General features: G+C 39.5%; 1 protein-coding gene across 9 annotated transcripts in view; it reads right to left on the bottom strand.

Moving 5' to 3' along the window:
- The window catches only part of SCML2 (Scm polycomb group protein like 2), a 139,882-nt gene that overhangs the window by 36,588 nt on the left and 89,694 nt on the right, over positions 1–13,600 (bottom strand). For all 9 annotated transcript variants that reach the window (XM_075913888.2, XM_075913895.2, XM_006113370.4 and 6 more), the window contains one exon: positions 5,233–5,480. In XM_075913888.2, the coding sequence (XP_075770003.2) occupies positions 5,233–5,480 (248 nt within the window). The remainder of the gene's footprint in view (positions 1–5,232; positions 5,481–13,600) is intronic.

Raw genomic sequence — 13,600 nt, 5'->3', positions numbered from 1 at the left:
CGCGGTCCGCTCCTGCAGCACCGGGCCCTCTCCTTCGTCCGTGACCATCTGGATGAGGTCCCGGGCCGCTTCAAAGGTTTCTGGGATGGAGGGACGACGGACCTCTCCTATCCCCGCGGACTGCCCCGGGCTCTTGCCCTTGTCTGGGCTGCGCCTCTTTTTGGAGGCCTTAGAAGAAAGCTGCCTCTCCTTAGGGCGCACCTTCTGGGCACTCCTCTCTGCCGAGTGTCCCCTCGAGCTCTTGGAGGCCCTCGGCACTGGGGACTGCGATCTGTGCCTCAGTGCCTTGTCGGTCTCAGGACGATGCTTGGCCGACACGGGTGCCGCCGACGGTGCGCTGCGGACAGAGTGAGGCCGCTCCTCACTCTGAGGCTGCAGTGCCGACTCCATTAGTAGGAGTTTTAGCCGGGAGTCCCTCTCCTTCTTGGTCCGGAGCTTAAAGCTCTTACAGATAGAGCAGCTTTCAGCTCAATGGGCCTCACCCAGACACTTTAGGCAGTCAGAGTGGGGATCTCCGCAGGGCATAGGTTTGGAGCAGGAAGCACAGGGTTTAAAGCCCTGGCATGGCATGCCCTCCCCTCACGGGGAGGGTTCCGCTGTGCTCCCCTATCTAACTAAATATTTACAGCACTTAACAACTACTTAACTAGATAAAACTTCAACTAGAACTATAATACAACAGATAAGGAATACCGCTGCTAAGAGATAGGCTAACAGCCTGAAAGCATGCTCCATCTACCGTGTGGGGGGGGGGGGGGGGGTAAGAAGGAACTGAGGGGGTGGAGGGGCCAGCAGGGGTATATATGCACCGGTATACCGGCGCCACTCCAGGGGGCTCCCTGCTGGCCCTATGGATACTGCTAAGGGAAAAAAGCTCCGGAATCCGTGCACGCGGCGCGTGTACACCTAATCAGAATGGACATGAGCAAGCACTCGAAGAAGAACACAATAGAATGCTGGCTAGAGCCCTATTATTGTGAGTGGAAATGCAAGACAAGCCACTGAAACAAGAAACAATGCAAGCATAATGAAAGGTCACTTATGTGAAAAAGGAATAATTTATGTCAAATCAGTAGCATGACAGTTGATAGCACTGCATTTGTAACATTTTCTTTTTATTTTAGAAAGCCTCAGCTAAGATTTGTTTCAGTACCATAATTACCTCATCCTTTCAGCTGTGGTGGGGACTATCATGCAGGAGCAAGTAATCTGAAGTAGCAGAACAGTAAATTTTATGTGGAAATGTTACTAATGATCCTATTTCACTTTCATACTAAATTACAAAAAGCATGCTAAATGTATCTTGCCTTCTACTTTCAGGTTCACTTAAACTTTTCTGTGCACCTGCAGTTGATTTTTATAACCATTTAGACGTGTGGCTCTAAGAGCCAGGCCATCTAAGAAGTTAGGGGGAGAGGGCATGTGGTAGTATGGGGAGATTTACTGCTCCCTCAAGGACAGCTGAAAGCTTTGAGCCTGTGAAGGTCAGAGAAGTCCTACAGAGACAATGGGTGGAGGGTGAAAGAGAACAAGCTCACTATCAGCTACTACTACACTTGTTCCACAAATGCAGACTGTTCTTCCCTAAGTACACCCTACAGCTGTAAGTCGCTGCACAGAGATGAGACTGTTAATAGAAACAGGCGTCAGGCTGTCAAAATTGTGAGACTGTGTTAAAAATAATAGATATGGGGAACTTTATTTGCTTTCTCATTTGAGGAAAAAGGAGAGTAGCAGAGTACAGACCTGGGACTTAAGAAAAACAGATGCTGACTTCCCCAGGGATCTGATAAACAGGATCCCTTAAGGAGGTTAATAGGAGGCAGAAAGGAGTCCAGCAGAGTTGTCTGTACTTTAAGAAAAGATTATTGAGGACTTAGGAACAAACCATCCCAATGTGCAGAAAGAACAGCAAATATGGCAAGAGACCTGCTTGGCATTAAATCTTCGATAAGCTTAAACACAAAAAGGAAGATTACAAAAGTGGAAATTTTTACAGATGATTAGGAAGGAATATCAAATATTGCATGAGCATATTATGAACATTCATGTGGGAGACATGGGGGGGGACAAACCTTTTCAACAACTGACTATACTGATTGGCTACTCTGTGCATCCTCATTAAGGACTAAGATACAGCCTGTACATTTGAAATTCTGAAATATATGGTCTGTCTGTTTTGACAGTAGTCTGGTTACTTGCGTTGCTAAATTAAAGCACACTTTTAAAAAGTAATACATAAAAACAGACATAATGGGACAAATGTTTTCTTTCAGATTAGAACTTAAAGTAACAAACCCTATATATTGAAAATTGGGAGAAAAAGATGGCAGTGTCAAAATACATGTAGGGGAATTTTGCATTAAATGTTATTCCCTCTTACTGGGAAGAGTCTGGATAAAGACATTACACGCAACATAAGCTTATTTTCTATTGTACAGGAAGAAATGCTGAATATTACATAATGATAAACAGTGAACCATGTTGAAAACAAAAATATTGCAACATAAAGGACTGTTTCTTCACCTGAGAAGTATTTGGAAATTCAAAGAAATTCCAATGTACTGATCAAAGACTAACCTCTTTAACTATATATTTTCAAACTACCATGAAAATAACTCATGAAAGGCTTAATCCAGGGGTGGCCAACTTAAACCTGAGAAGGAGCCATAATTTATCAGTGCACATTGCCAAAGAGCCACAGTTCTATATCACCTGATCATCTCCCCACCACCACTCAGCACATCCCGTCCGCTGGCAGCCCCAATGGTCAGTGCCTCCTCCTCCTTTTCCTCCTGACCACTGGGATCAGCTTTTTCTCAGTGGGGGACACTAGAGGGGGGAAATATGGGTGTGACAGTCTCAGTGGAGAAGGTAGGAAGTGGCAGGATCCTAGAGGGAAAGGGTAGAGGGGGACAGAACCTAGGACAGAGCTGGAGGTTGAACAGTGAGCACCCTCCAGCCCAGTAGAAAGTTGGCACCTGTAGCTCCAATCCTGGATTTGGTACCTATGTAAGGTACCATATTAACTTCTGAAGAACTGCAGGTTGGCCACCCCTGGCTTAATCAGTCTGAACTAGCCTTAAGCATATACTATAATGTAGGGATGTGAATGACTAGTCAACTAGACGATTAACCAATTAGCACAGGCTTATCGGTTAATCTACTTTACAACTTACAGAAACAGCAAGCAGGGGGGGAATGCATCAGAGGCAGCAAGACGGAAGGGAGCAAGAGACAGTACTGGGGGAAATCGGCTTAAGAGGCAGCAGTGCGGGGTGGAAAGGGACTCCTTAGGAGTGGAGCCAGATTGCACTAGCTGCTAGCACTGCCCCCGGGACTACAGACTAGTCGACTAACTGCTAAGAATTCATGTGGTTAGTCAACTATTCTATTTTCTGCTATCTAACATCCCTACTCTAATGGCCTTTAAGAATAAGGCATTTTGCTAAGAGCATAAGAACGTAAGAGCATAAGAATGACCATACTGGGTCAGACCAAAGGTCCATCTAGCCCAGTATCCTGTCTGCCAATAATGGCCAATGCCAGGTGCCCCCGAGGGAGTGAACCGAATAGGTATTGATCAAGCGACCTCTCTCCTGCCATCCATCTCCACCATCTAACAAACAGAGGCTAAGGACACTATTCCTTACCCATTCTGGCTAATAGACATTAATGGAATTAACTTCCATGAATTTATCTAGGTCTCTTACACCCTGTTATAGTTCTAGCCTTCACAACTTCCTCAGGCAAGGAGTTCCACAGGTTGACAGTGTGCTGTGTGAAGAAGAACTTCCTTTTATTTGTTTTAAACCTGTTGCCCATTAATTTCAGTTGGTGGCCCCTAGTTCTTATATTATGGGAACAAATAAATAACTTTTCCTTATTCACTTTCTCCACACCACTCATGATTTTGTATACCTTATCACATCCCCCCTTAATCTCCTCTTTTCCAAGTTGAACCAGTCCTAGACTCTTTAATCTCTCCTCATATGGGGCCCTTTCCAAACCTCTAATCATTTTAGTTGCCCTTTTCTGAACCTTTTCTAATGTCGGTATATCTTTTTTGAGATGAGGAGACCACATCTGAATGCAGTATTCAAGATGTGGGCGTACCACTGATTTATATAAGGGCAATAAGATATTCTCTGTCTTATTCTCTATCCCTTTTTTTCCTGTATTTGATGTCTGTTTTAAGATGTGCAGGCTTTATGATATTCACTATGCATCTCCCAAGCTGAGTGTGGCACTCCTAGTGTAGTCAGTGAGACATTTTACTTGTTCCATCTCTCTTTTGATAATACCTGTCATGTTTCAATTACCATGTGTGTATAATATTTTTTAAGATGATTAAAATATTCTTTGCATAAAGTGTGTGCCTAAAATGTGTCTAATATCTGATTTGTTAGTTCATCATATGTTTACTTTCTTAACTGTATTCCTTTGTTATATATGGTCATGCCAATTCACTTTCAGAATATGATCTGAAGAAGTGGGTCTGCCCCATGAAAGCTCATCACCTAATAAACTATCTTGCCAGTCTTTAAGGTGCTACATATTTTTTCCTTTTGTTTTTCCTAAAATGGAAGACATTAATACAAACTAAACATCATCCTATATAAGCAGAAACCCTGTTCAAACAATGCTGAGACTGAAATTTACGTTAATTAGAACTGAAGAGTCATTTTACAAAAGTCAGCAGTGCTTTATATTTATACTGTTTGATGGAGAGGGTGAATTTTAAGTCACATATACAGTAACTTAAGCAATATGTTCCACAATGTAGCAGTAATATCCTTTTATGGAATTTCAGAAAATGTTCATTTTGAAGTTTTCCAGTCTAAAATTATACTTTAGGCTGTGTTAAAAACCAAGGCTTAGTGGAAGGCAAATATTATGAAAATGTAAACATTTATTTCAGTAAGAAAATAATTAAATCTAAGGGCTTGTCTAAATTTAGAGATTTAATGAAATATCCATTTTGGATTTTTTTTAATACTACCACAACTACAACAATTTAAAATAATTCAGAAAAAAGATCCATTATTCTAGAATATGAGTGTCCACTGGCGGCTTATCCCAAAATAAGATTTCCAGAACACCTATTCTGATAAATATCAAGTGGAGACAAGCCTTAAATGCTTGAAGGAAAAACAGCATCAGAATTCTAAACAGCGTGTACACTGAATTATAAACAGCATGTTTAAAAGTAAAGCAACAACTGTAACTAACCTTTCTTCCAGGTTTTAAACTTTTTTTCCTTGTTTTGAGATTTTCAGTAGAGATGTTTTTTGTCATAGGAATGTTTTTAGGAGACTTTCCCTTCTTAGAAACTGTAGGTTGTCCAGGGGGGTTGTCTCGACCTGGTTTCTTGCCACATTGTGTTGGTACTGGAGCAGACTTCTGAGGAGATTGCATTGAACGTCGGGTTGCTTTGGAAGGGGAAGACGGGGCTTTTGCACCTCTTTTTGTAATGGAAACTGAGAGGAAAAACAAGAGACAAAAACCTCACCTGAAAATTAGTGCCAGAATCTGAAGGCACTCTTTGTCACTACCCAGAGATCAATTTGTGTCACAAAATTAACTTTTCTAATTATTTTTAAAAGCTTGCTACATCTTAATTTAAATTTTAAAATAAGTGTAAAATGAAGGTATCTAAATGTAAGAAGTGCTTGGTATAAACGGCTTCATTTAACTAAATCCAGAAAGAACAAATACCAATATATTAAAAAGAGACTTTCCTACAAGGGAAAATTTTCAGATAAAAAGAAAATATATAATTTCAATATACTCGCCTTAGAGATGTTTCTCAGTTTCTATTACTACCATAAATATACATTATACATGAATATATATATAGCGCTCGTCATCAAGAAGAATCTCAAAGTGCTTAAAAATTCTATAGTACATAAGAAATCAGTCCACCTCTAAATTCAGTTGCCACAGAGGCAAAATATCAATTATTCAACTATGCATAGTAGAAAGTGAAGAATACCCTCCAAGTAAAGAGGTAGAATGTTTTGACAGTCAAAATTAACACCCACAGGTCTTGTGAAAAATACCAAACATTCATTATAGAGACAAGGTGTGTATGAATGGCCTAAAGAAGAGTTCTGTGTGAGTCAAAAGCTTGTTTCTCTCATCAACAAAAGATATTGTCCCTCTCCCACCTTGTCTCTCTGATATCATCGGACCAACATGGCTATAACAACATTGCATACAAAGATTAATTATGTTCAATGATAAGCAGTTCAGTTTTAAATTTCATTTGAAAGAATATCCTCCCAACAGCACAATGGCCACCAAGACTTCAATCCAACATGGATTCAAAGGGAAGAGAACGGCCTATTAAATAATTTCTCATAGTATCTATGTTTTCTTCTGTGAGATGTGCACCAAATATAAACCCTGTTAACCCTATGCAGCCAACATGTGACTAGATCACAGCCTGATGATGACAGGCTGCAAGCTATGACCGGATTTCTCTTAAATAAGAGCCTCCTGCTTAATTATTTATTTTAACCTATGTCATTATGCTCTGAAGTCACTGTGATGACTGTATAACTTCCTTGGCAACAAACTGATAATAAAACACAACTGAAAGAGTTTATACATCCACCACTAATGGGAAAGCATGGTGTGTCTAACTCCAGTATCTCCTCTGATCAACTCAAGCAATGACTGGTTCCAAAGGGAAATTATCTATTGTCTTTGAAATAAATATGTGTGTGTGTGCGCTTTTGAGAAAATGAAGAAACAAAAGTAAAAAAGGGGGAAATCTAACAATCCTTGCACCCCAAGAGGGAAAGTTTCCATTAAAACTAACCTTAAATAAAACAGAGCAAAATAAGTCTTCGCCTGTCCCTCCTTCCCCACCCACAGGCATGTGTGCACACACATACACAGGAAAAGAAATAGAAAGCAAAAAGGTTGAACTTGATGGATTCTCTGTCATGTGAAGTATTTAAATCAAGACTAGATGTCTTCCTAAAAAGAATTTCTGACTGAGCTAAAGCATATGAGATTCCTTGATGCAGGAATCACCCAGTGATATTCTATCTCCTGCATAACACAGGCCAGATGATCATAATGGTCCTTTCTGGCCTTAAAAAAACAAAAACAAACAAAATCTATGAATCTGTATTTAACATGACAAAACTTGAGAAATTCCAGGTTAAGGTTAAAGCTGAACTGACATAACGAATGCCAAAATACCTGATCTGGAACACTACTGCAAGCTGAAAGGGTAGTTCGGATTTTAAGACTTCATTCTAATTTCCAAAGTTTTGTGGACATCAGAAAATTGTTATTGCTGAGCTATTAGTGACTGAAGATTTATTTTGAAAAAAAAATGCAAATACAACTAAAGGTTACATTAATAAGGAAATCTAGACAATCCATAACTATTAGTCTATATAACAATGTCTAGCCATACGTGTGATGTGCATCTCAGCAGTCTAGTGCTCAGACTTATAAATGGTGCTTTTCATTTTATAAGTTATGAGTTAACTTTAACAAAGAGCATTTGAAGAGAAAGTGTCATGGTAAAGTGAACTGAACATCCCAAAATAATGCTTTAGATGCTTATTTAATCAAATTCACAGGTTTAAGACACAGTTTAATTCATTTGTGAATCAAATGTTCTTGCTAAATATTTTTTTAAAGTCCTTTTTTACTAACCTTTTATAATCCTAAATACATTATATTAATTTTTTTTTGCCATAATTAACACTAGGAAACTGGAAAAAAGAAGCTTCTGAATTAGGAAAGTAATCAGTTACCTTTTATTTATGCACAATAGCACTGAGAACATTTCATGTATAGGAGCAATGCAAGTTTAACAACATCATTCTTATGTTATGCTTTTGAATCTTCCAAGTGACAACTCTTAAGAGACAACATATATGGAAAGCAAAACAAGATTATTATAAAATACAGCTATTTTATTCAGACCACACAATTATGCACCTAATAGAGTCAGGAAATTGCCCAGAAATATATTTCACTGATTCATTGTCTGAAATCTAGCAAACACTTTCATAGTCTCTTTTGTATACAATGAATTAAATCTTTAAATAAACAGATGATCCTAATGACAAATTTTAATGCTAACAGGTCTAGGAATACAGGTACCTTTTTCTATATGATGGGCAAATTTCTTCTCCTTTGTAGAAAGGATTGATACTATTTACTAAACAAAGGCTAACAATGCAAACAGTGCTAACCATTTTTGCTATACTACTGAAAAACAATATAAAATATGCTTACTTTCAGCATCTTCCTACCTTTATATTCCAGAAGGTCAAATACTAGTCACTTTGACCATTAAGGAGGTTTAGGACTTATTAGATAATTTTTCTTCTTACTAGTATTCAAACTGCTTTTTTGAATAAGTAAGTCTACAACAAAGCCCATGCTGCCTGAGCAGCAGCACTGAAATACTAGCAAATGGGAATGGAGCTATTTGCATTTGTTGGTTTAAGAGATGGGGGGGACTGGAGGGAAGTGAGAGACTGCTAAAGTAATTCACATATTGTCTGCAGGCTGTATTGACAGTGATCATCAGTCACCTGCTCATACTTCCTTCACCCCTGCCTTCAGAGGGAGACCAAAGGTTACACTGGGTCAAAGAATCTGGAAAGAAATGAAAAGACATGCAAAATCTAGCTGCCAACCCACGGCATCTGTAGACAAAGTTATCCCCGCTGGACCACATGTTCCAAAAACTAAGACATTTTAATAGTCTCAAGAGAACTTGTTAAAATATATCAATGAAAAGAAGAGAGAAAAAAATGCCAAGCTCTGCTTGCAATTACTACAGCATTTAACAGTGATATTTACAACAGAAAAAGCACATTTGCTTTTTTCAGGACACTGCTTTACATTACAATAGTCTTCTCATTTGCACAAACAAAACAAAGCATTTGTTTCATGCTGCTCTGCTGAAAAAATAAAATATCAACGGTTCAAGTTTCACGGGCTTTATGCATATATTTAGTGAGCAGTGTTCTTTCCAATATATCTTATCCTATGTAAAAACTGTTTTCAAATCCTTTGAAAAGATGGTCAAATTTAACTAAAATGACAGATGAACTTTATAAATCAGAGAATAAACCAATAAAGTGTTAAAAGTTAAATATTTAGAGTTTTCATAGTTTACAGAGTCCTCTAAGACACTACTACATTACAGCTTACATGTGAGTATATAAAGTTAATACACACACATTAAAGATCTTCATGCATTCAATTATTAGTAACATGATATATCCAAAAGCTCCCAAAGTGTCCTCTTGAGAACACAGTATTTTCATTCTGTACCAAACATGTAGAGAAACAAAAATTCAAATACCCCAGAACCCTAAATCTCCAACTCTTACCAAGTGTCCAGTCCTTGAACATGCAAATCCAATGAAGTCAATTGGTACTATTTGCAAGATTAAGGGGTTTCAAGGCTTGGTTATCTTTTCGGGGCCAAATTCTGCTTGCCATACCTCATTCAGACTGAATGGACTTGATCAGTGCAAAGGACTGCAGAATTTGAACCCAGAATGTTTTCCTGGGTATTTCCTGTTAGACTTAATCAGATTTATAAAGCTATTGGTAAACATATGCTACAGAAGAACTCAAACATAGGGAAAAAGGAAAAATTACTGTTCAGATGCCTGGAGATTGGTGCAATTCCAACTAACAAAACTCTTTTTAAGAAATTCCATATCAATTCTTTCATCTTGAGCGAAGTTATAAAAACTACAGAATTTTTTAACATTTAGAACACTAGGAAGTTCTGTTGCTTCAGACAGTTGCAGATAAGTGAATATAAAAATATATTAAACTCCGAAGTGAAATTACATGAAATAGACCCCAGCCCCAATCCTGTGACAAAGCTGTGTGCAGAACTCCCATGAATTTCTGGGAACAGAGCATTAACTGGATTAGGCCAGAATTTTGCTATTGATTAAACTGGGAACAAGATTTTCCAAATGGGAAAATAAAATGCAACAAGCCAAAGAAGAAGAGTCATCCCACAAACGAGTCAATTATTTTGTCTAAAAAGTACCAAACTTGAATTATAATATGGTTATTTCTGAAGTGGGTTATACATACTGAAGGTATGTCTAGACTACCCTCCTAGTTCGAACTAGGAGGGTAATGTAGGCATACAGCACTTGCAAATGAAGCCCGGGATTTGAATTTCCCGGGCTTCATTTGCATAAGCGGGGAGCCGCCATTTTTAAATCCCTGCTTGTTCGAACCCCGTGTAGCGCGGCTACACGGGGCTCGAACTAGGTAGTTCAGACTAGGATTCCTAGGTAGTTCGGACGAGGTGTACCGGTAGTTCGGAGTAGGAACCTAGTCCGAACTACCTAGTTCGAGCCCCGTGTAGCCGCGCTACACGGGGTTCGAACAAGCGGGGATTTAAAAATGGCGGCTCCCCGCTTATGCAAATGAAGCCCGGGAAATTCAAATCCCGGGCTTCACTTGCAAGTGCGGTATGCCTACATTACCCCGCTAGTTCGAACTAGCGGGGTAGTGTAGACATACCCTGAGAGACAACAGCCAGAAATCCACCTAGTTCCATCCATTGTATGGACAGTAAAAGGCATTCATAACAGAAAGGTGCACATGAGTTGACTAAAAGCAGAAGAAACGAGCAAATAGAATCCATTAAGTAACAGGCAGACAAAAAAATGCTTGGAGCAGTGCTATAATGTAATTTTAAAAAGAGAAGACTAACTGTCTTATCCTAAGGCATCTCCTGGCCTTATTCATGAAAAGACATTCAATACCATCTCTTTTTTGGGAAGACAAAAACCATTTCCTCCTTTTACAACAGATGCCTTACTTTGAGAGATACCAACCACATGTGTCTAGTTGTACGATGCCAAGAAAAATTAAGACCGGGGGAGTGGGGGCGCGGAAGCCTACTAGACCCTAGCATTGTGGATTTTTCATAACTAGGAGAACAGTGTGCATCTGCCATTTTGTTTCTGGCTGGTTTAACTATTGTGACCTGGTCATAGGAAAAAAAGCAGACTAAATTGGAGAAATATGTAATTTACACCAAAATAAAAATGTTACATCAATATTTGTTAATGCTCTATTGAAAAAATAAATATATTACTATGCTGTATATAATGCTTAATGTAACGCTTTATACTATAAACATTTCAGGATCCTGAGTAATTTATTAATTTTAGTGAAACTGTTTAATCAATTATTTCAGCTGTTCATTCTTTGCAAAAACTAAAGATTATTAGTTACATTCTAAATTTGGATAAATACAAAATGTGAGGTACAGGACAGTTTTTAAAATAAAAACAATTTGAATATCACTGTGAAAAAGTGAATTTCTGATAACTATCATCCTGAAAAAAAACCAAATAAAGAAATTAAACACTGGAAATATTGTTGGAAAGTAAAAGATACAGACAACAAAGTACTTCTTATTATCTGTTTATGTCTGACTATTCCTATGCCTACAAGCAGCTCCCAAAGGGGACCTTTAATACCACAGGCTGATTAGTGTAATGAAAGAAGACTGCTCTCACTAATAATAAAAGCTCTGAATTGAGAGATAAGTGATAAGGTGGCACATGGGGGGGGAGGAGGCAAAAGCTGAGAATAAAAGCTGAAGTAGCTCATCACATGTCACTTTTATATTTAGATTACAAGACACAAGTCTTCCTTATGGTCGCTAAAATCTGTCTCTGCAGCACTTCAGCTAGAGATTTCTCACTGTAGCTTCCTGTATTTCCTGCATCTCATTTTTTCATTCTTTGGCTATTTAAGTTCCAAGTCTGATAGCCTAGAAAGGTCAGGATGAGAGAAACTGAAGTTATGTCATTGGTTACATGAAAGATGCTACTCAATCTTCACAGATGAAGTGACTTAATTATAATGTTTCATAGTTATCAATTCCAGACAGGCTCATTCCTAACTGAATTTTAAAAATCCTTTCACTAAACTTCATTTTATTCAAGGAAGCATTTTATTCAAGTTGCTTCAGTATTGTATGTTCTTTTGCACAGGGAAAGGTTAGCGCCTCATACTGTGGATACAAGATGTATAATATTGTCTAGACCATGGGTTTCCAAACTGGGGGGCGTAAAGAAATTCGGGGGGGGGGCACAAGGTGACTCAGCCTCCCCCGCCCATCAAGTTTTGCTGCCCTGTTCAGTTCTTTTTCTTTTTTGCTCAACAAGTTTTGCTGCTCTTTTTTTGGGGGCGGGGGAGGAGGGGGGAAGTTCCGCAGCATGAGGGTTTTTCAAAAATCAAAAAGGGGGGCGTGATGCCAAAAAGTTTGGAAGCCACTGGTCTAGACAATTGTAACAGATGTATGATGAACTTGAATACACAAATATCCAACAAAAACTTCTCTCTTAAGAAGTTTTACAACAGCTTGAATTGTTTTGATGATCCCAGGTTAGTTTCCATCTAATTCAACATTAAAAATCCCAGACTGCAGAACAATACACAAAGAGTGGGTAAGGATTTCTTACACCAATTATAGACTCAATAAAGGGTTCTAAGGGCTAAAGTCATCAGTGTGAGAAAGTAACATCTAAAAATGTACAAATTTGTAAAGTGAAATACAAAGAATGCTTTGAATGACTGTTAATAACTTATAAAAACTGCTATACCTATGATCACGGATCTCAGAAATAGTTAATTTTAGTCAACCAGACAAAATTGCAAAATTTCTGTGTCGCTCTCATATACCTCTATTCACCCATTACTCTGAAAGAGTCAAATATTCGAAATACCAGCAATTAGACTAATACCCAAGTATGTTTTGTCTAGTTAAATAATATTTTGTTTTAGACCAGGGGTCGACTGCCTATGGCTTATGAGCCAAATATGGCTCACTAGGGAGCCAGATACGGTTCTTTTGAAGCTCTAATCCAGCTCCCCCTTGTTACCTCCGCAGCAGGGAGCCCCACGCTGGCATTACAGCAGGCCTGGGCAAAACAATCTGGCCTGTGGACGCAGCAGGGAGCCCCCAGGCAGACTCCCTTGCTTGCTCCACCCCCCCCCCCCCCCCACCACCGCTCAGAAAAGCAGCTGCAGGGCCATTTGTGTTCCACAAATGTGTATGAGCAAGGGACCGGGGAAGGGGAGTGGTGCTTCATAGCTGCTCCCTTCCCAGCACAATCCCATTGGCCAGTTTCTGGCCAATGGAAGCTGCTTGTTCCAAGAACAGGCAGCACTTGAAGCACCAATTCCCCTTCACCTCAGGCTCTTAGTTACAGAGCACATGGCCCTGCAGCTTGTGTGGGGACAGGGCAAACTCTTGCGAAACATGCTGGGCTGGAGTCTCACTGGTAAGTTTCCCAGACAGAGCCTGCTTCTGGCACCCCAGTCCCTCCCTCTCCCTCAGTCCTCTGCCCCCCCTTACCTCCCTACCCCACATAATCCATACCCTCTTGCCCCCCTCCTGAGCCCATACCCCCTTCCAGACCCTGCATCCCATTCCTTGCCCAAGATCACATTCCCCTCCTGCCCTAGGTCACATCCCAAACCTTTGCACCCCAATCCAGTGCCTTGGGTCACAACAACTGCCTCCTTCACCCAAACGCAGTAGTCACTGATCCAAAAAAGA

The sequence above is a fragment of the Pelodiscus sinensis genome, chromosome 1 (assembly GCF_052426305.1).
Source record: "Pelodiscus sinensis isolate ZL-2025 chromosome 1, ASM5242630v1, whole genome shotgun sequence".
Taxonomy (NCBI): Eukaryota; Metazoa; Chordata; order Testudines; family Trionychidae; genus Pelodiscus; species Pelodiscus sinensis.
The sequence above is the reverse complement of the archived record's forward strand: the minus strand, read 5'-3'. Positions and strand labels throughout refer to the sequence as shown.